The sequence below is a fragment of the Macaca nemestrina genome, chromosome 4 (assembly GCF_043159975.1).
Source record: "Macaca nemestrina isolate mMacNem1 chromosome 4, mMacNem.hap1, whole genome shotgun sequence".
Taxonomy (NCBI): Eukaryota; Metazoa; Chordata; class Mammalia; order Primates; family Cercopithecidae; genus Macaca; species Macaca nemestrina.
The window spans coordinates 100,677,880-100,698,450 of record NC_092128.1 but is presented as its reverse complement, the minus strand read 5'-3'; the positions used below and the strand labels follow the sequence as shown (position 1 = coordinate 100,698,450).

The 20,571-nt window shown below is 46.7% G+C and overlaps 1 protein-coding gene across 2 annotated transcripts in view; it reads right to left on the bottom strand.

Moving 5' to 3' along the window:
• LOC105475802 (maturin, neural progenitor differentiation regulator homolog) overlaps nucleotides 1-20,571 on the bottom strand; it is a 29,369-nt gene that overhangs the window by 7,701 nt on the left and 1,097 nt on the right. For both annotated transcript variants that reach the window (XM_011731319.2, XM_011731320.2), the window contains exon 2: nucleotides 9,823-9,945. In XM_011731319.2, the coding sequence (XP_011729621.2) occupies nucleotides 9,823-9,945 (123 nt within the window). The remainder of the gene's footprint in view (nucleotides 1-9,822; nucleotides 9,946-20,571) is intronic.

Genomic DNA, 20,571 nt, shown 5'->3' with positions numbered 1-20,571 from the left:
AGCTGAGGTGTGCATCTGCATCTTTGCCGTCTTTATCCGAAAGAGACGTACCATGGGTGATTCTGTTCCATAACACCCCTAGGTGATTCATATTGACCCAAACCATAGGTAGCACTAAATACCCTCCCTCTCTTCAGCTTAGGGTGCCTTATTGAAAAAGACCCAGGAAACCAAGCATGTAGCCATGACCACCTCTCTTCTGCTGTTCCTTTTTCCAGCTCCCTACCTTACCTCAGATGAAACCAACGCACTTACTGACAGGTCCCTGGGCTGGAAGTTTTCTGACTGCTCTTTCAAGAGCTGCTCACTCACTGCCCTTCTGGAAAGGGGAAAGAGGAGAGGCAGTTCTCTGTGGCCTTCTGGACTTTTGAGGCATCTTAGTGTAGGGTCTACAGATTTATTGAGAGGGTGTGTGGAAAAAGACACTGACACTAGAGTCCAGAGGCCAGATCACTAGTTAGCTGGGGACCTCTGCCAAGTCACCACCTTGCTGAGCCTCAGTGTCCTCTGTAAAGCGGGAGCCACGATACCCGCTCTATCTCACATAGTAACTATGGAGTTGACATGAGAGATTGAAGGCAGCCATGATCTGCAAACTATGGAGCCCTACGTAACTATATGTGATGTGATGTAACGTAACGTAACGTAATGTAATCTAGTTATATTATCTCTAAGGAGCTAGGGAATCCGGGAGTGGCGAAGAGAGTAGAAACACGTGAGCCTATGGCCTATCCCAGGGAACATGGGTCATTATAGAGGATTAAAATTGGCCCTGTGTTCTGGGTTAAATGAATGTTGCCAGGTGGAGGTCATTAGCAGGAGGGTGTTGAGTGAAAATCCTATATACACTGCACACTGATTGCAGGAGGTTGCAGTTTTCCTGCCCAGCCCACCACCACGGGACCACGTGGTTCTTCGGTCCAGCCTGCCGCCACTGGACTGCATGTAAGGCAATTCTCCTGCCCAGCCCCTGCCGCTGGACTCTCTCCCCTGTATGTCAGTACAGTAAAACCCCATGTCTCATTTGCTGGCTCTGGGTCTCTTCTTTGGCCTCTTGAACCTGGTGCCTTCCCTACTGAGGTTAAGGCCAGGCACAGTGGCTCACATCTGTAATCCCAGCACTTTGGGAGGCCGAGGCGGGCAGATCACTTGAGGACAGGAGTTCGAGACCAGCCTGGCCAACATGGTGAAACCCCATCTCTACTAAATATATGAAAATTAGTTGGGGGTGGTGGCGTGTGCCTGTAGTCCCAGCTCCTCGGGAGGCAGAGATGAGAGAATCACTTGAACCAGGAAGATAGAGGTTGTAGTGAGCCAAGATCGTGCCATTGCACTCCAGCCTGGGTGACAGAGCAAGACTCCATCTAAAAAATAAAATAAAATAAAATAAAATAAAATAGATTAGAATAAAATAAAATAAAATAAAAAGGGGGTTTGGCACAGCAAACGCACTGTCGTAAGCAGAATTACACACATTAATTCCTTTGCTCCTCATAATAACCTTGTGTTGGACAGTTTTATTGTCCCCCTTTTACAGATAAGACCTGGACAGGTTGAGTAACTTGCCCAGAGTCACCCAGTAAGTGGCAGAGCCAGGATTCAATTCAAACCGGGGTGATCTGATAGCAGACTTCACACCCCTACCCACCAGGCCACCCAGGAGACTCCCATTCAGCTGTTAATGCTATTCCTATTAGCTGGAGGTTTCAATGTTTTCCACTGGGGAATAAATCTTTTTTTAAAAAGCAATATGAAATGCTAATGTCCACATTTATGAGGAGGGACAATTTGGAAGCATGGATAGGAAGCACCAGAAATAGACTGCCTGGAATTCTAAGGGACATATCATACAGATATGTAGTAATCTAGCATCCTCACCTCTATACTCAATCCCACCTATGGTTGGCAAGTCTAAATTTAACTTCTGGATCCCAATTTTCAACAGTCAAGAAGAAGAGACAGGCATACACACAGACTGGGAAGAATTCTGGAGCCCTGGCTTTTACTGCAACCACACATTCTCATACCGAAAAGGTGGGCCAAAAAATGAAAGTGACTGGTATATTTAAATTATCCCTGACAGTTATAATCATTTATTCCTATTTCAGTGAATTTTTTTTCAGTTGACTGGGAAAAAGAGTTTATGCTCACTCTGGACAAGAGAGTTGGCATTTCCGGGTCTTGCTGTCCACAAAGCTTCCTTTGCGCTATCGGTGATCACATAAGCACTGCTGGGGCCCATGCATCCAAACAGGTTGCACCCGAAAGGCAGAGCTGCCAACTCTGGAGAATTCAGCTCCTCAGGCCCAAGAGAGTATCTGTTATCTGTAGAGCCAACTCCAGGTCTTTTGGATAATAGTGTAAACTACGCGAGGTCATATTGAGCTGGCATTCAGCAGCTGCTGTCTCTGGAGGGGGCACTCAGCACAGTGGCCTAGAGGGTCTTCATAAAAGAAGGGGAGGTGGTGTCTATGCCCTGGAGAGCACAGCCAATCAACCGTGGCTTTGGTGCATCGAGCACGTGCCCTGTGGCTTCAGAGATCCTTGTATGCACCTTCCAGGGACTCCCCTTAAGCAGTCTCTCTTCTTAACTATGTGGTGTGGATAATGTGCTCAGCAATCTACCTCAAATGCAGATGCTGATTCAACAGGTCTCAAGTTGGACCCGATTCTGCATCCCTAACAGACTCCCAGGTGATGGGGATACTGTTAGTCCAAGAGCCAAGGGTGGTAGAACTCTAAAGTATTTGGGAAATGTGGCACCATTTATCTTCATGATCATGATGCTGGCAGGATGCAGAAACCCCTGGTGGGGTCCTGACCCTAAGGAAAAAAGGGTGGCAAGATGGATGTAGCACAATGGGCAGGAGGAGGCACTCTCTTACCTTTTGAGGCCATCATACTTTCTCAAAAAGAGAATGGTTTGAATGTTCATAACGTGAGTGATTAAAAAAAAAAAAAAAAAAGGAAAAAAGAAAAAAAAAAAAGAGAAACTGTCAACATTCAATGTTTATTATGAAACCCACATGTGTGCATAATCTTTTCGCATCAAACTTTCCCTGACCCACCCAGGCAGCTTCTCACAGGTGGATTCTTTCTCTTTTCCAGGCTCTTGACCAGACTCCATGAGTAGAGGCAAGAATTGGACTTTTTCTGGGACACAGGATTTTCCTGTGGGATCTAACCCGCAGCTCTCCAGCCACTCGTGGCAAACTGAAAATACCAATCTTGCTCATGCCAGTGAACTAGAATTAGGGGGATTTTTCTGGCAGAAATGTCTCTCCTTCTTGAGAGAAGAAACGCAGAGTCACGCAGCAACCCCAGGGAGAGGACTTGGGCCAACTGAGTGAGAATCTACAAGCACCACAGGATCCACCTCCAGGGTGGGCCGTGGAAGCAGCAGCAACCAAACAGCACACAAAACTGCAAGGGCAATAGGGGACTCAGGACCCTAACGTTCACAGTGTTGGTAAGGAGAAGAATACACTCGAGGAAGCAATAGCTCCTTGTTAAGCCCGTAACACTTTGAGAGGATTCGAAAGGGCAAAGATAAAATCTAGTTTTGCTGCTAAATTGGAAATAGTAGGCTATTTCTTCCCTTGTAAACTGTTTTCCACCCAGCAGTAAGTCTGTCAGTTGACATTAAATATAAAACATGAAAAGATGGTGGGGAAAACTGAACGGCATGATCACCATTATTTAGGTCCATAGCCATTGTTTCATTCTCTAGCTCAATCACATATGACCAGCAACTGTCAACGGAGGGTCACTTAAGAAAAATGCAAGGCTCTGATGATTATCCAACTCACACTTACCAAAGTGATAGATGGGGGTTTCTGAAACCACTACAAGTAGCAGTACCTGCTCGCGGGGGCCAACAACAGCCTGCCTGGCATTGTCATTTGCATACATGTGCCATTTGGATATGACAGTAGCAAGAAAAATAGGTAAAAATCATACCTCTCTGAGTCATCAACATTAGCAAGTCACTGGAGTGGAGTGTGGGTCACTCGAGGGAAGATGGCCAGCAGAATCCACACTCAATTACCCATCCAATAAACATTTCCTAATACCTGTTAGAAGCCAGAAACTGAGACTAAATTTAAGAGTGTCTGGGTTTTGACAATCCTTTGGGTTCTCAGTCTGATTTCAAAGTTCCCCATGAATCCACAAGACAGCTAAATCAGTAGTGCCCCCATTTTAAAGGTGGGGGCACTGAGGCCAAGTGTACCTGTTAGAGGCCAAACGGCATGGGAGCAAGACAGGGCAGAGCAGGTCTACCTTCCACCACATGGAGCCATTTCTAAGGAAATAGAGCTGAGGCAGCCAAGATGGACCCTTCCTGGACTTCCTCCTGGGCCAGCCCTGCCCCTGCTCTGAGCACATCTAGGTCCTGCTATTCTTCAGTCCCACCTCCTCATGAAGCCACTGCCTGGCTTTGTTCCTCAATGAGCCTGCTCACACTGATACTCCTAGTACTTCGAATACACTGGAAGCCACAGAGTTTCATTAAAAAATATATTTTCTGATAATGTGATCACAGAAAACTTAGAAAATGTGGAAAAGAAGAAAATAAAAATTATCCGTAACCCTGAGCGCTTTGGCCACGTGGCCCTCTGGGAGGACAGGAGCATCCATTGGTCCTCCTTGGAGTCCTAGCCCCTAACACAGTGAGTCGTGTGGATCAGGTGCTCAGTGAATGTTTGTAATTTTACCAAAACCAATGTTGATAAACTTTTGACTTGCCCTTCTAATGCCTTTTCATGTTGAAATCACTTAGCAAATTGTTTTCTCTCTTCACCAATAATCTAAGGTTCCCCCAAACGGTAACCTGCTCACTTCTCCACAGTATTTTGTCTAGTATCCTCATCCCATCCACATCATACTAACAATGACTTAGTGCCTACCATGGGTAACACACTGTACTGAGTATCCAACAAAAACTCCATTAATCTTCACTGCAACCCTAAGGGAACTATCATCATTAATTTTCTAATTTTACAAATGAACTGAAAAACAGAGAGGTTAAGTAACTTGTCTAAGGTCACACAGCCAGCAAGTGGTAGAACTGAGACTTTAAATCCAGGTAGCCTGCCAACAGAGCTTGGGTTCTTCATGACTGTTGTATCTGTTCCCTTGTAATTGGGTTAAGAGATGACAAGCAACCCCCTGCAGAACATGCTCATAGAAACAGCTCCCCCAAGAATCAGTAGAGTGCAGTAGGCAGAGCAGGGAATAGGACTTCCTCACTTGCCATGCACAGCATCTAGAGGAGTATCTGGACCCAAATGCATGCTCTGTCTTGTGATGGGGTTCTCCTGTACATTTACGTGGCCGTCTCTCCTACCAGAAAGTCCACTCCTTGAGGGCAAGACCTGGGCCTCCTAGGCCTGGCCCCTCGCCTTCGAAGCAGTGTTGTGGCAACAGCAGAAGACTGATACATTTTGTTGAAAACATGATGAAGTAGAGGAAAGATAAAAGAGTAAGATGGCTTAAATGAAAAAAGGAGACCTTTTCTTAAACGTTCAAATCCAGCAACAGATTTCTTGGGGGGAGCGGAAACTTTGAGACATTGATTATTTCAGTTAGGGGGAAGGCTAGCAAGTGAGAGGGGGATAATGTGTATAGCTATGAAGTCTGTATTTCTTTTTCATTTTTTTAAACAGCTCTCACGCTGTCACCCAGGCTGCAGCACGACGGTACAATCATGGGTCACTGCAACCTCCACTTCCTGGGCTCAAGCTATCCTCTCACCTCAGCCTCCCAAGTAGTTAGGACCACAAGAGTGCCACCACACCTGGTGTGGTGTTTTTATTTTTTGTAGAGATAGGTTCTCACTATGTTGCCCAAGCTGGTCTCAAACTCCTGGACTCAAGAGATCCTGCCACCTCAGCCTCCCAAAGTGTTAGGATCACACACATGTGCCACCATGCCCGGCCCAAAGTTTGTATGTTGAAAGTGTAAAAAGAGTGCTAAATAAAGTGGCATAGCTTTAGCTTTGTGGGCAGGACCGCTGAGGAAGGCCAGAGGTGATACCCCTCTTTTGGCCTATGGATGCAAGAGTGCCCAAGCTTCAGCAAAGTTAACTGAATTTGTCTGACTGATGTTCCAAAGGACAGTAGAAGGCCATCAACAAATAGCAACTGACCTCTCTGAAGAGCCTGCAGGGGGAAAGGGCTGGCAATGGGGTGGCCAAGGGAAAAGAGGCGTGCAGAGCCCGGGATGGGGCTGCTCTAAGAGAAAGGCAAAAACCCTCCTCCTGGGGCTGGCCCAGGATAAACACAAAAGCAGCTGCATGGATTGATGAGACTCCCGTGTATTTTCAGGGAAATGATGTGCTGGTTTAACCACTTGATAAGCTATAGCATTTGGGTAAGCGTTTCTTCAACAGATACTTTCAACTGTGATAACAGCAACAAAACCCTTACCTATGTCTTATTTTTAACAAAGCTCCCTTATATAAAACAAACAGATACATGGTGCCATCGGGAAGCAGTGCTCTATTTGGTGGAGGTGGAGTGTATCAAAGTTTCTCCAGGGATCTCTGTGGTCCTTTATTCGGGTTTGTGGCGCTCCTTCTCATCCAGTCTGGGGCACATCCTGACTGGGAGAAACCTGAGGCCTTCAGCACTCCATCTTTACCAGCCCCGGAAGGTGCCTCCCACCAGCCTTGCCCTCGGGCAAACAGGCCCTGCCAGAGGGCGGCCCAGCCCATAAACCTCCTCACCAAAGGGCGTGCTGTGCCAGGTCAAGGCCTCCTCACCTGGGGAGCCACATCCCTGCCCACAAGGTAAAGCTCCACTTCAGAAACGAAACCTGGAAGCTCAGCTACAGCAAATCAAAGCTGTGGGCCCGCGTGACACATCTCAGCGCCACCTGAAAGAACACCCTCAACCAATCCAACTGCTTCAGCTACGCATCCAGGTTTCTTTTGGACCACGTTTGTTTCCTCGTTTACATGTGGCTAGCCTGGTTTCCAAAACACAACCGGAGACCTGGTAAAGAAAAACAGCACAGTGACTCCCGGCTGGAGCTCCCCTTCCCAGGTGAGCCAGTCCTGCAGGGAGGGGAGGCTGCCTGCCACCACAGACAACACCCACAAAGAGCAGCCGGCGGCAGGCCAGTGAGTGAGCCCCTGCGAGGAAACCTGCTGCAAAGCGAACCGCATTAGCCAACAGGTATTCTTCTAGTTAAAATTTAGAGGAATCCATTTCTTTTTAATTTTGCCTAATGTGATCTCCCTTCTTCGATGTCTAACAGGCATTTACAACACTGACATGTCCACAACTGAGCTCTGACATTACCAACCCCAAACTCCCCACCAACCACCCCTGCAGCCTTCCCCATCTCAGTAGATGGCTAGGCCATTCCCTTCACTGCTTGGACAAGAAACTCAGGAGTCCCCCTTCTCTCCCTTTTTCCCACATCCCACTTCTGATCCACCAGCAAGTCCAGCTGGGTCTACTCTCAAGGTATCTCCAGAATCCAACCCCTCACCCCACCTCCGCCGTGACTGTTCCAGTCCAGGCCACCACTATTTCTCACCTGGATGACAGCAATGGCCTCCTCAGTGGCCAATCTGTCCCTCCTTACACAGCCTATTCTCAACAGTCATCAGAGAGAGACTTTCAAGACGTGAAGTCAGGTCACATCCCTCTTCTGCCTAACCCCTTGGGGGGCTCCCCATCACCCCAGAGTAAGAGCCCATGTCCTTCTGTGACTGCAAGACTCCTGGAATTCCTCCGGCTCACCTCTCTCTACTTCCTTCAGCTACACTGGCTGCTCCTGCTCCCTGGACACAGGTGTCGTCCAACCCCAAGCCTTCATACCTGCTGCTTTCTCTACCGAAAATGCTATTCCCCTAGATTTCCTCATGGCCCACTCTCTACTCCAAGTTTTTCCTCAAATGTTACCTTCTCAGCAAAGCCTTCCCTGGTTCCCTACTCAAAAATTCCAGGACCCCTGACACTTTTTACCCCGTTCCCTGATTCCTTTCTCTTTGGCACTTAATCACTAGCATCATTTCACAACATTACATGTGTCCTTGTCTATCCTGTCTCCCCCCACTGGAGCACAGGCTCTGTGAGATCTAAGCTTCTCATGCTTTAGTTCCAGTGCCAGGAACAATGCAGTACACAGTGCCATGTGCCTAGTGGGTACCCAATACATATTTATTGAATGAATGAATGAATGTGGGACAGACTGGTACTTTTAAGTCAAGTCTCTATTTTGAATGTGCCAAACTGGCTTAGAAAATTAACAAACAAAAAAGGGATTTCAGTGACTTTTGTCACTCTATTTGATTTCTATCATTTGCTTAAGCAAATCAGAGTGACAAAAGCCAGTGAAATCCCACTTCTTATAATGGTGCACAAAGTGACTGGGCCCAACTCTTTCATTGAGAATGACTAAAAAAGCTGAATTAAATATGAAAAACAGCTTCTTAAATATAAAGTATGAACCAGGAGAGGTAAGCCAAATATAAAAAGCTGCTTTTGTCCTGAGGGCATTTGTTGACCTGGAAGAAGCAGCTAGAAACTTCACTGCTTTCTCGTGCTACTCTAACAGCTAGAGGGACCAAAGTGAAAGTCCAGGGTCTTCCAAAGGAGCAGACTGTACACCATCCCCACTTGAAGCTAAGCCCCCAGAGGCCCACACCCTCAGAACGAGGAGGAGCCACAGGAGGCCAGACCCGCATCCTGCCTTCTCACCCCCGGGAGCCATCGGAGAACCACAAGCCTTACACTGTGCTAAGGTGTCTCAGACTAATAGGCCCCCAAGTCCTGACAGAAGCAAACAAAAATCTTCTCTGGAGGAAGGTACTGTCATCTCAGGCCTTGCTTTATTCCTACATGTAAACTTTCAAATACAGTAACTAGTACCCAGAGATAATCCCACACACAGAGAAACAACATACCAGGTCTGAGAACTAGCAGAAACAAAAGAAGACCAAACAGACTTACAAAATGAAGTATCATCAGACACAGTCTACTATGCAACCAAGCCTACTATGTTCAAAGAAACAGGATAAAAGCTTGGAAAATGCAGCAGAGGAGACAGCATTAAAACAGATTTGAAAAAATAAATAGAAATTCTAGCAAATACCATTGAACATGTGCAGTATTTACAGTGGGCAGGGAACTGAACTTAGGGGAAACATTGAGACACTGGTGATGGGACTTTATCTTCCAATGAAGATAGAAAGAAGTAGATAATATTCAAAATAGAAGTCAGTATTCATTTTAAAGGTTTATCAGCTAGAATGAAAACAGACTGTCAGCTAGCCACAGAAATACACATTCCTAAATCCCAAAAGGGGAAAACAAAGCAACAGTAAGCTAATATAAGAGACTTTTTAAAAATAGAATAGAGCCAGTATCCAGTTTCATCCCTTTCCATACCCACAAACGTGGAGGTATTAATATAACCTGTATACAGCTTCCCAGCAATCCCCAAATATAGGCCCCACTATTATAAAAGAACCTCCATCGGGCTTGCAAGTGCCATGGTTCTAAGTCTCCTGGAGGAGAACAGGAATACTCAGTTGTCTCATAAAGGATCTGTTTGCTTCCCCCCCATCAGGGATTCTCAACTCAAGTGATGCTAGAAATAACCATCATCCCTGCAGCAAACAGCTGTGTCACATCCCGTCCCTCTCCTCCCACCCCTCCCTATACTGGCTGCTATCTCTAAGCCACAGGGCAGACAAGAGAAAAACAATTAGTCATCCCAGGTTTTGCCCACCTTCCCCACCACCCCTGTTATTCTAAACACAATCACCATAGAAAACAAGCTGTGGTTAGAAGCCAAGCAGGCACCTACAGGTCTGAAAGACTTGAAGACTTTTTCCAGGACTTCGTGGAGCGTCTTCTTGCCGCAGGAGGAGATGTAATCCTGTGCTAGCTGCAAGAAAGGCAGGCAGTCCTCGCTCTCACTCCACACGTGCTGCGTGCCCATGGGCGGTGGAAGGAGAAAACAAAGACACAAAGTCACTACACTCAGTGTGAAGTTCAGAAAAGTCAAGCAGATTTTCTTAATGACACGAATCTGAAGAAGGCCTCCATTCTACGTAAAATTCATACATTCATTCTTGATTTGTGTTGAAAGGTATGAAAAAAATGTCTAATCTATAGACGCCCCCAAGCTTTTGGTCCATACCTCACCTGCTCTTTCGTCATCAGATGTGCTCCTACACAGTAAAGAGGGCAGGGGGTGGCCATTCCTCACCAATGATTTCCACTGTTCACCTTGTGCAGGCTAAGGGCGGTTTTCAGACATGGGAAGGAGAAACCAGAGCCTTTGCCTTCAAAATCCTTAACTTTGCTTTCAGCTATGGCTGAAAGATTAATTAAGCATAGTTTGTAAGCATTAACTTGGAACAAGACATTCTTTACCCAGATTGGCCTGTGAGTGGGCATGGTGGTAAATATACTTCCAAATGCAAGTAACTTAAGAGAACCCACCAAGTCACCACTATGTCACTGGAAAACAAAGCCTTTCTGAAAACTTCCCTTCCCTAAAATGCTTTAAGAGGACATCATACCGAAGCATCATTTCACAATCTAACACATACTAAGAGGAGATTGGTTTTGGGTTTTTTGTTTCTTTTCTTTTCTTTTTTTTAAAGACAGGGTTTCGCTCTGTTACCCAGGCTGGAATGCAGTGGCATGATCTTAACTCACTGCAACCTCTGCCTCCCAGACTCAAGTGACCCTCCCAGCTTGGCCTCCCAAGTAGGTGGAACTACAGGTGTGCACCACCACAACCGACTGATTTTTTTGTATTTTTGGTAGAGACACGGTTTCGCCATGTTGCCCAGGCTAGTCTTGATCCACCTGCCTCAGCCTCCCAAAGTGCTGGGATTATAGGCGTGAGCCACCATGCCCAGTCTAGGTTTTATTTTTTCTGAAGACTGGGTAAGGCTTTTTTCCATATGAGGATATCCAGTTTAGCACATCTTTAAGACTAGGCAAGCCTCTCCCATAAATGTTCAAAGATCTGGAACAAGGCCAAGAAACAGGTTTGAGCATTCTTAATGCAGAAGATCCTGCCCTGCATATCTAAGTGAGTCAGGGACATGGGGTTACCAGGGTAACACCAGAGCATCTGTCAGGTACAAGAATCACTCTTTAGTTGGGACGGATCCATGATGGCTAAACACTGGCAAAAAAAAAAAAAAAAAAAAAAAAAAAAAGTATTGAGGTCTGGGAGAAAGCTATCTGGCAGATAAGAACAAGATGCAGGGGCTAGATAGGAGGATATGGTCTTATGTGGAGACATGGTCCATGCCAAGCACACACTTGCCCCATATCCCTATCACTCAATAAACACATTTCCTCTCCTTTCTTCTCATTGCAGGGTTTCTACACCTACAGACTTTAAATACTCCCCAGATCCAAATGAGAATAACTAGGTGCCAAGATACCATCTTTATACCCCAATTATCTGTGTTTCATAGTTGTAAAGGTCCATTTCCAACACACGTTGCTCTCATGCCAGAAGACTTCTCTAGAGACTTCCCCAACCCAATAAAGACAACGTCTGGGCTCTCTATTTAGTGAACAGCTCAAATGCTCTTCCCTACTAATGAGAGGCCCTTAAAGCTGTCAAACCACCACAATATCATTTATGTAATAGTCTCTTCCATTGTACAAAAGTATAATAGCCCAAAGCACTTGTATATCCATTATGCCACTTGATTCTTAATCAGTGGAGATTCTGCAAGAACAACAAAAGTTCTACTTTAGTAAGTTCGGCTCAGCATCCATTTTCATACTCAAATGTGTAAAAGTTCCAGCTTATTTCAAATTATTACCCAAGTTAAAGAGGGGATTAACATCTAGCACCACATTTCAGAAAACTTGAAGCTGAGTAAGTACCTGGCGCAGTGCCTGGCTGGCATGCAGTGAATATTCAGTAAATGGTGGACGTAAGTACCTTCTTTCCCCCTTTGCATCTGTAGGAGGATGGGGGAGACAGAGGGGAAGGGGTGGGCTTACCATCTGCCACAAGGCTATGGTCATACAATGAGTAAATCAGACACCCAATGTGACTCACTGAGAGCACTGCCGGAGGCAACTTGGGTTGAGGTTAATTCAGAAGCAGGTGCACTTATGAAAAGCTTGTAAACCTACTTTGTTAAAAAGTAAGTACATCTGGGCTTCAAATTACAAAGTAAACTTAGAAAAGTATATCACTCAAACAATAACAGAATCATACATTGCAGTGTAGCCACCACTGCTTGGTAATCAGACAGTTTATTTAGCTAAGTGTTTCTAAGGCATTTCTAACCTCATGAAGAGATTGTTCATGCCACAATTTCCATTACTCTCCTTTTAGAGCGATTTAGGACTGTATGTTGAAGGAAGACTTAACATCCACAAAAGGGCCTTCTGTCTAAACTGCCTTCATTTGGCTATCTCCACCTGTATTACCAGTTCTGTTAGGTTTTGAGGTTTAAAAAATGTTGTAACTGAATCCCTGTCCACATGATAGAGTGGCATGGGGTTTGGACTCAGACAGATCCGGGTGTACACGGTCACTTAAAAGACATCATTTACTAAATGCTAGTTGTCTCATATCCATTGTATCTCATAACAAGGAAGTGTTCCATTTAAATTCCTTCCTTTCAAAATGAATCAAGGCAGCTGGCAAAGTATCACGGGATACAAGACAAAATGAACTAAAAAAATAAGTCTGTCATTGGGAAAAAAAAAAAAAAAAGACAAAGGAAGAGAAATGAGATCCAAGGGTGAGACCAGGACAAACAGCAAGGTATGAGGGCCTGGCTACTTGCTACAGATGGGACACAGATTTGCCAACAAAGCTTTCTAAGTAGCCCATGCAAAGAAAGAGGTACTATCAATCTCACGAGGTGGTGTCCACAGATAAAACAGACGTGCTCTTCGGGAAAATTAACAGGCGGGGGGTTGCGGGCAGAGCAGTTATTCTCTTAGGAAGATACAGGGCCCATTCCAAAACCAAGGGGAGCAGAGAGACCATCTAGGGGCAGGGCTGGTGATCCTGAAAATAGGATCTAGTCCTGTACAAAGACAAATGGACAACTGAAGGCCCGGAGTCCTGTGGTACTGGGCGTGGCCACAGTAACTTCAACTTGGCAAATATTTTAAGCATTTGTAACCAAATACTCATTTTGACCAGGAAAAAAACTATAGCAGGAATCAGAGAACCTCTAGCTCTCAACAATGCTCTGAACAATGCAATGCCCTGGCAAACATGAATCTGGGTATGGAAAATATTGACTCTCCAACAAGGCAGTAGTCAGAGCATTGGCAGCCTGCAGGCCTCCCTTGGACAAAAGGAGAAATGCCTGGGAAGGCTTCAGGGACTAAAGGGAAGCAGGGGTTCTCCAGCTTCAGTGTGGATCAGAGTGGGGTGGTGGGGGTTTAAATTGCAAAGTTAACTGAGAAAAGTGTATCACTCAAACACAATAACAGAATAGAAATGTATCCACCTTTGCTGGGTAATCAGTTTATTTAGCTAATGAACTATTCAGTGAGCTGAGAATGTGTATTTCCAACAAATTCCCAGGTGATGTTCATGTGGCTGGTTCTGGGACCACACTTTGAGAACCATGGGCACAGCAGAACTCTGGCTAACGGCCAGGCGCGGTGGCTCAAGCCTGTAATCCCAGCACTGTGGGAGGCCGAGGCAGGCGGATCACGAGGTCAGGAGATCGAGACCATCCTGGCTAACACGGTGAACTACTAACACGGTCTCTACTAAAAATACAAAACATTAGCTGGCCGTGGTGGTGGCGGGCGCCTGCAGTCCCAGCTACTCGGGAGGCTGAGGCAGGAGAATGGCGTGAACCCAGGAGGCGGAGCTTGCAGTGAGCCCAGATCGCGCCACTGCACTCCAGCCTGGGTGACAGAGTGAGACTCCGTCTCAAAAAAAAAAAAAAAAAAAAAGAACTTTGGCTAACTACACATTTGAAGGGGGTTGGGGGTGGTGTGACATTTAAATATCTTTCCGGGAGAACTTCAGCAATTGCCATTACTGACTATAGCCAACTCCAAACCTCAGGCTGGCCTGAGCTGCAGTGAAGTAGCTGTCATCGAACCTGGCCTGAGTGGTCTACTCTTTCCTACAGAAAATCCGATAAGAACCTTGACTTGACTACAGGCCATCTGTGACCCTTCTTCCTGTGAAGTCAGGCCAGAGTTTACCATAAAAGTTCGCCCAGCCTAAGACAACATTAACTATGTCACCTGCAAATAGGAAAATGAGCACCTTCCTGTTTTATACAATGTATATCGGAATATCCAGTTTACCAAAACGTGGTCTCCGGTCATTAAGGTAATTCAATCCTACAGACATTTTTGGGGGAGCACAATGTGTGCGCCCCTACTATTCTAAGTCCCGGTGGGTAAGAAGCTGGACTTCCTGGTGCTTAAGCGGGGTGGGGGTGGCAGGGGAGGGAAGAACACACTCCTGTGTCTCCTCCCTCTGGGACTCACTCCTACCGTAGTACTGAAGTGGGGCTTTTCTGCCACTCGGTACCAAGGGAGTCCGTTTTGAACTGGTGTGTCTTAATCCAAAATGGATCCCTGGCCAGGCGGCTCACACCTGTAATTCCAACATTGTGGGAGGCCAAAATGGAAGGGTTGCTTGAGGCCAGGAGTTCAAGACCATCTGGTCAACAGAGCAAGATTCCAGTCTCCACAAAAAATAACAAAAACAGCTGGGTATGGTGGCGCACACCTGTAGTCCTGGCTACTTGCCAGGATGAAGCAGTAGGATGCTTCAGCCCAGGAGTTCGAGGTTACGGTGAGCTCTGATCACACCACTGTACTCCAACGTGGGCAAGAGTGAGACCCCGTCTCTAAAGCAAAATAACAAAACAAAACCCTGATTCTTGTCCTGGGAACAGACGGCAGCAAAAGAAAAAAGCCACAATTCACCACATGCCTCCCAACATATTTCTTTTTTTCTGTTTTTTTTTTTTGTTTGTTTGTTTGTTTGTTGTTGTAAGATGGAGTCTTGCTCTGTCACCCAGGCTAGAACACAGTGGTGCGATCTCCCCTCACTGCAACCTCTGCCTCCCAGGATCAAGTGATTCTCCTGCCTCAGCCTCCCAAGTAGCTGGGATTACAGGCACGCACCACCACGCCCAGCTAATTTCTGTGTTTTCAGTAGAGACAGGGTTTCACCAGGTTGGCCAGGCTGGTCTTGAATTCCTGACCTCAGGTGATCCGCCCGCCTCGGCCTCCCAAAGTGCTGGGATTACAGGTGTGAGCCACCGCACCCGGCCCCACCTCAAAACATATTTCTGCACATGGTGGGAAGAGCACAGCTGGCCACACCTAGGACTAACCCAATCTGTGTGTCAGCCACTGACCCATTTTACCAGTGAGGAAACTGAGGCTCAAAGAGGTTAAGTAACTTGCCTTTGGTCACACAGGGAACAAGGGCAGAGCCAGAATGTCAACGGAGGAGTGTACACCCTTTCAACTACACTCTGTGCACAATGTTTAACCTGAGCCTCAGTGCGTTCATTTGTAAGTCACGGAAAATAAGGGGGAATCTAAAGATTTCAGGAGACAACCTGTAGACCGACTCTCATTTAGCAGGGGCCCAAAAAGCGCTTATTCCCATCTACTTCAGCTCATATTAACATAACTACTCTCCTCATGACTACCACTCAAAGAATATACAAAGGACCTATCGTTTTCCCAGAAATAACCTCTCTGTATGAACACGCGCCGCCATTGTGGAATGCCTTCTGTCTACTGAGCACGTCACACGCACAGCTCATTTCATCCTCACGCTAATCATGTAATACAGGCATGACCGTCCCTATCTGACAGAGGAGGAAACAGGGTAGAGTTTAAATCAGACAAGAAAGTACTTTCTCTCCACTATACCACCACATAAGCGTGACTCAATCTCATTTAAATAAGTTCTATTTTCTTTCTCCAAAATAAGAAGGCTGTTATTTGATCACATAGTTAATAATAAAGATGTGTTCAGACCACAAATGGGGATATATATATACACACACACACCTCTATAAACACGTGTAAAATTAAATCACAGTTCTTCCATAAATAAAGCCCTTTTCTTTAATAATATCATGATTACTACCTTTGTCTTTGTGCTGAGGAGGGATTAAACTATACAAAATGTTAGAGTCTAACATGTGTCTGACTGGGCTGACAGGAAAGGCTGGGCAATCTGGGAAATGAATCCCTCCTCTCCCGCAGTCATCAGCATCCAGGCCCCCAGAGGGGCAGGGCAGTGCTCTTTGTTCTGAGACCTCATTTCTCGTGGCCCAGGACAAGGAAGGAACGCAGCTGGTGCTCCGTGCCTAGGAGTGCCCCTCTGTTTATCTGGCATCCAAGTGGCTGCTGAAACCCCATTCCAAGCCTGCCAGGACCCCAAGGACCTTCCAAGTTGGCAGAAAGGACTCCGCAGATCCCACTGACCAGGGCCAGGAGCCCTCCCTTGTCAAACCTGTAGAGCCAGGCAGGGTGGCCATGCCCTTGAACTCCCTCCACACACAGGGTACTAGCAGCTTTGTTTCACCGCAGGCCCTGATGATGGGGCCCACAGAGAGGGGTCCCTGGCAGAGGGGCAAGGGTCGGCATGGATGGGATGGGCTGTGGAGCAAGATAGAGAAAGTATGTGCAAGGGACCCAGAATGGAGGAAAAATAAACAGGCGTCCTTGATCTCTTGCCCCTGGAACTACTGGCCTGACCCCACCCGTGGGCCATTCTGCATGGTGGAGAGGACAGGCCTCCGGGCTCAAGTCCTTGCTCTGTCACTTCTTAGTGGTACAGTCCTGGATGAGCCCCTTAAACTCCCTGAGCCTCAGTTTCTTTGCCTATAAAGTGGGAACAATAATATTTACCTCAACGAATTTTTGTGAGGCCCAATAAGAAGCGACCCTTGAACCCAGTCTAGATGGGGTCCCCTGTTGTCACTCCTGTGATGCCATGCATTCAATACAGGGCTGTAGTTCAAGGTGCTCTACCACTTATTAACTGTGGAAAAGTTAGTAAAGTTTGCCATGTCTCAGTTTCTTCCTCTGTAAAACAGAGATAATTATAGAGATGGCCTTGTGAGAGTACTAAAGTTAAATGAGTTGGCATATGTAAAGTGCCGAGAGCAGCGTCTGCTACATAAAAAACTGAACATAAGTGATGGTTATTATTATTATTCTTTGAAACTGAATTCTTGACATTTGACATGTCTTTTACACTAGACTATAATTTACTCATCCTTACAGGTATGTACTGAGCACCCATCATGTTTGGATGCTGTTCCAAATGCCAGAACACAGTGATAACACAGACAAGGCCTCTGCTCTCATGAAGCTTAGAGTCCAGTTGGGGAGGCAGAAAACCAAAAAGAGAATGCCAAGTCTAACGAGTGCTATGGGAAGAATAAAAGAGGGTGAGGTGAAAGAACATGTCGTCAGAAAGGTTTCTCTTGGGCCTCGGGAGTATCGAGGAGCCAGCTGTGTAAAGATCTGGGGCAAGAGGGTTCTAGGCAGACAGAATGCAAGAGCCAAGGCCTTGAGGCAGGAATGCACTTGGCACGTCTGAGGACTAGAAGGCTCTGTGTGGCAGGAAGGTAGATCATGTGGGGGCCTGAGGCCAAGGCAAGGGCTTAGGTTTTATTATAAAAGATGGGAAGTCAGTTCAGCTGAGCTGGGGAATAGTGGTGACACGATCTGGCTTATATTTTAAATAGATCCAACATGACTGCTGGGTAGAGAGTGGCTTAGAGTCAGTCTCCCCAAGCAGTCATTTTGGATCTATTTAGTACCCCCACTTCAGTACTTACAGTAAGAGTGAGGTGGAGGTTATAAGCAAGGAGACAAGTTAGGAGATACGATGAAAAATGACAGTGGCTTAGACTATCTAAGCTGCCCCTACTTTAGACACTGTTCTCAAACAACTCTGCTCAGGAGGTACTAATATTATCATCCCAATTTTATAGATGTAGAAAGTATGGCATAGAGGCCAGGCGCAGTGGCTCACGCCTATCATCCCAGCACTTTGGGAGGCCAACGTGGGAGGATCACTTGAGCCCAGAGGTTCGATACCAGCCTAGGCAACATAACAAACCCTGTCTCTACTAAAAATAGAAAAATTAGCTGGGTGTGAGGTGCATGCCTTTAATCCCAGCTACTGGGGAGGCTGAGGCACAAGAATCACTTGAACTTGGGAGGTGGAGGTTGCAGTGAGCTGAGATTGTGCTACTACACTCTAGCCTGGGTGACAGAGCAAGAGTGTCTCAAAAAAAGAAAAACAAACAAAAAGAAAAAGTATGGCATAGAGGGGTTAAATAACTTCCCCAAGGCACACAAATGTGGGGAGCTGAGGTGCAAACCCACACAATCTGATCTACAGCCTGTGTGCTTAACCACTGCACCACACTGCTTCCTAGACAAGTAAAAATTGCCCCAGGAACATGAAGGCAGAGATCCTATTTGTATTCAAGATAGCACTCGCCTGGCACAAAGTAAACCCTCAATAAATGTTTGCTGAATGAATGAATGAATGATGTGGAAATACTTTTGTAAATCGAGAAATGCTCACGTAGATATTCTTATTGCTAAGTCCTTCAACTAACAGAAATTCCACTCATCTCACATTTTTGTCTAATGCTTAATACATTTTCCTGGGAAAAAGAAAAGAACTGAGGCAGGACACTTATTAGAGGCAAACAGTAGCTTGACAAACCTGGCCTGGGACAGATTCAAGAGGTCTGGCTAAGAAAACTCCTGAGGTTGGCATCTTGTCCATTAGAGCCTCCAGAACTTGGAGAAAGTTCCATTCCACCCAAGGAATCATCTGCCCACCCCCATCCTCTATCTTTCTATCTATTCTATTTAAATTGTCAGTTTACATGGCACTTTCAAGCATTTTTTCTCATGCAGATGGGAAATATTTAAAATATGGGTGGCCTCAAGAGAAAGGCCTGATACAAATAATATAGTACTTCTTACTTCTGAACGATGGTTGGATACACATACTCATGGCAAGAGAACAGCCTTTTGTCTTCCTGGCCCATTTACTGTCTTTGGAGTCATTTCTTTGGGTATGGCCTGGGCAGTCCCAGCAGGAAGGCTGTGTGGGCTTCTCCCCAGTGAAATCCAGAACCATGAGCCATTCTTGTCCTGTTTCACATGGTCAGGAGGGAGAAAGGACGCTGGCAGATGAAGGAAGCCCAGAGCTGGAAGGGACCCTAGCCAAACCCTAACATTTTACAGTCAGCTGGATTCTGGTGCCCTTTCCACTGTATCCTGGGGGTTTTCTCACACTTTTGCGATGGAGTGAATCCCTTTTTAATGATCTCCCACTCCTTGCAAAAAGAACACTTATCTACTTACTTTACCTACTGTTAAGATGGGCTTACGGGCATTAATATTATTTTTCAGTTGGTTCTTCTGGAGGCATTCTGATTAGCCCCATTTTACAGCGGGAAAACCAACGTTCTTTAAAAAATGAGACAAGCTCTAAATTCTGGGAAACCCCAGGTCTCTAACCCCAAATTTGTGGGTCTCTTGCTGTGTGTCAGGGACTGTTCAGTGAGTCACCTATATGAACACCTCGGTGCTGGCATTATTATACCTATTTTTTTGGATGTGGAAACTGAGCTCAGGGTGGGTATTTTTGAGCACAGTCACAGAGCCAGAACTCATATCTGGCTGTCACACAAGGCCATCCCTTTTCTGGAGTGCCACTTCTGGAATGTCCTGGTGGATCCCTGCCCTCTTCGGGGGGTGCGTGTGCGCGGAAGGAATGCTTTATTGGCCAGACATACACAAGCCTTCACCTCTCCAGGACCAAGAAAGGCGGTCTTGCAGTCTCCCCAACTCCTTCGCGAACTTCCCATAGGTGGTCAGGGCGCGCGGCTGCAGGACCACGGCCCAGCTTTGTCTCCCCCACCTGAGGAGCCTGCACCAGGCCGCGCCCCACACCGCCCCACCTCCGCCCACAAGGCCGGCGACCACACGGTCACCCGCGCCCACGGCCGCCTCCATCTTACATTTGGGGATCATTATTTATTCCCCATCCTTACAAACACTTCATGAGCACCGTGCTCGCCCTACTCCGCCCCTCCCACCCCGACTCCCCTGCCCTCTGCATCCCCTCCCTCAACTGCCAGAGCCGGGATCCCAGGTGGGCGCAGGATTCAAAGTGGAAGGTTTGGACACCGCAGTTCCAGTTCCCGGTCCCCCTGAGCCGGGGCTGAGGGGATTCCCCCTCATCTGGAAACGCCGACAGGCTTCAGCTAGGCTGGGGCCACCGCCTCAGCTGGAGAGAACCTGCCCGGGCCAACACACACCTCTCGGGCAGCTCAGAGAGGCGGCGAGGGCAGCGCGGGGGCAGGGGGAGAGGCGTGCCCGCGTGTGTGCGTGAGTGTGCGCGTGTGAGGGTGAGTGTGTGAGCATAAGTGTGTGTGTGTTGGGGGTGTATGCGCAGGCGCGCGTGCGTATTAAGATCCGGGGTGTAATTCCGCAACGAAGGTCCAGGAGATCGGGCATCGCTAGTATGGACAGAGCTTTGTGTCCAAACAGGCAGTGCAGGGACTAA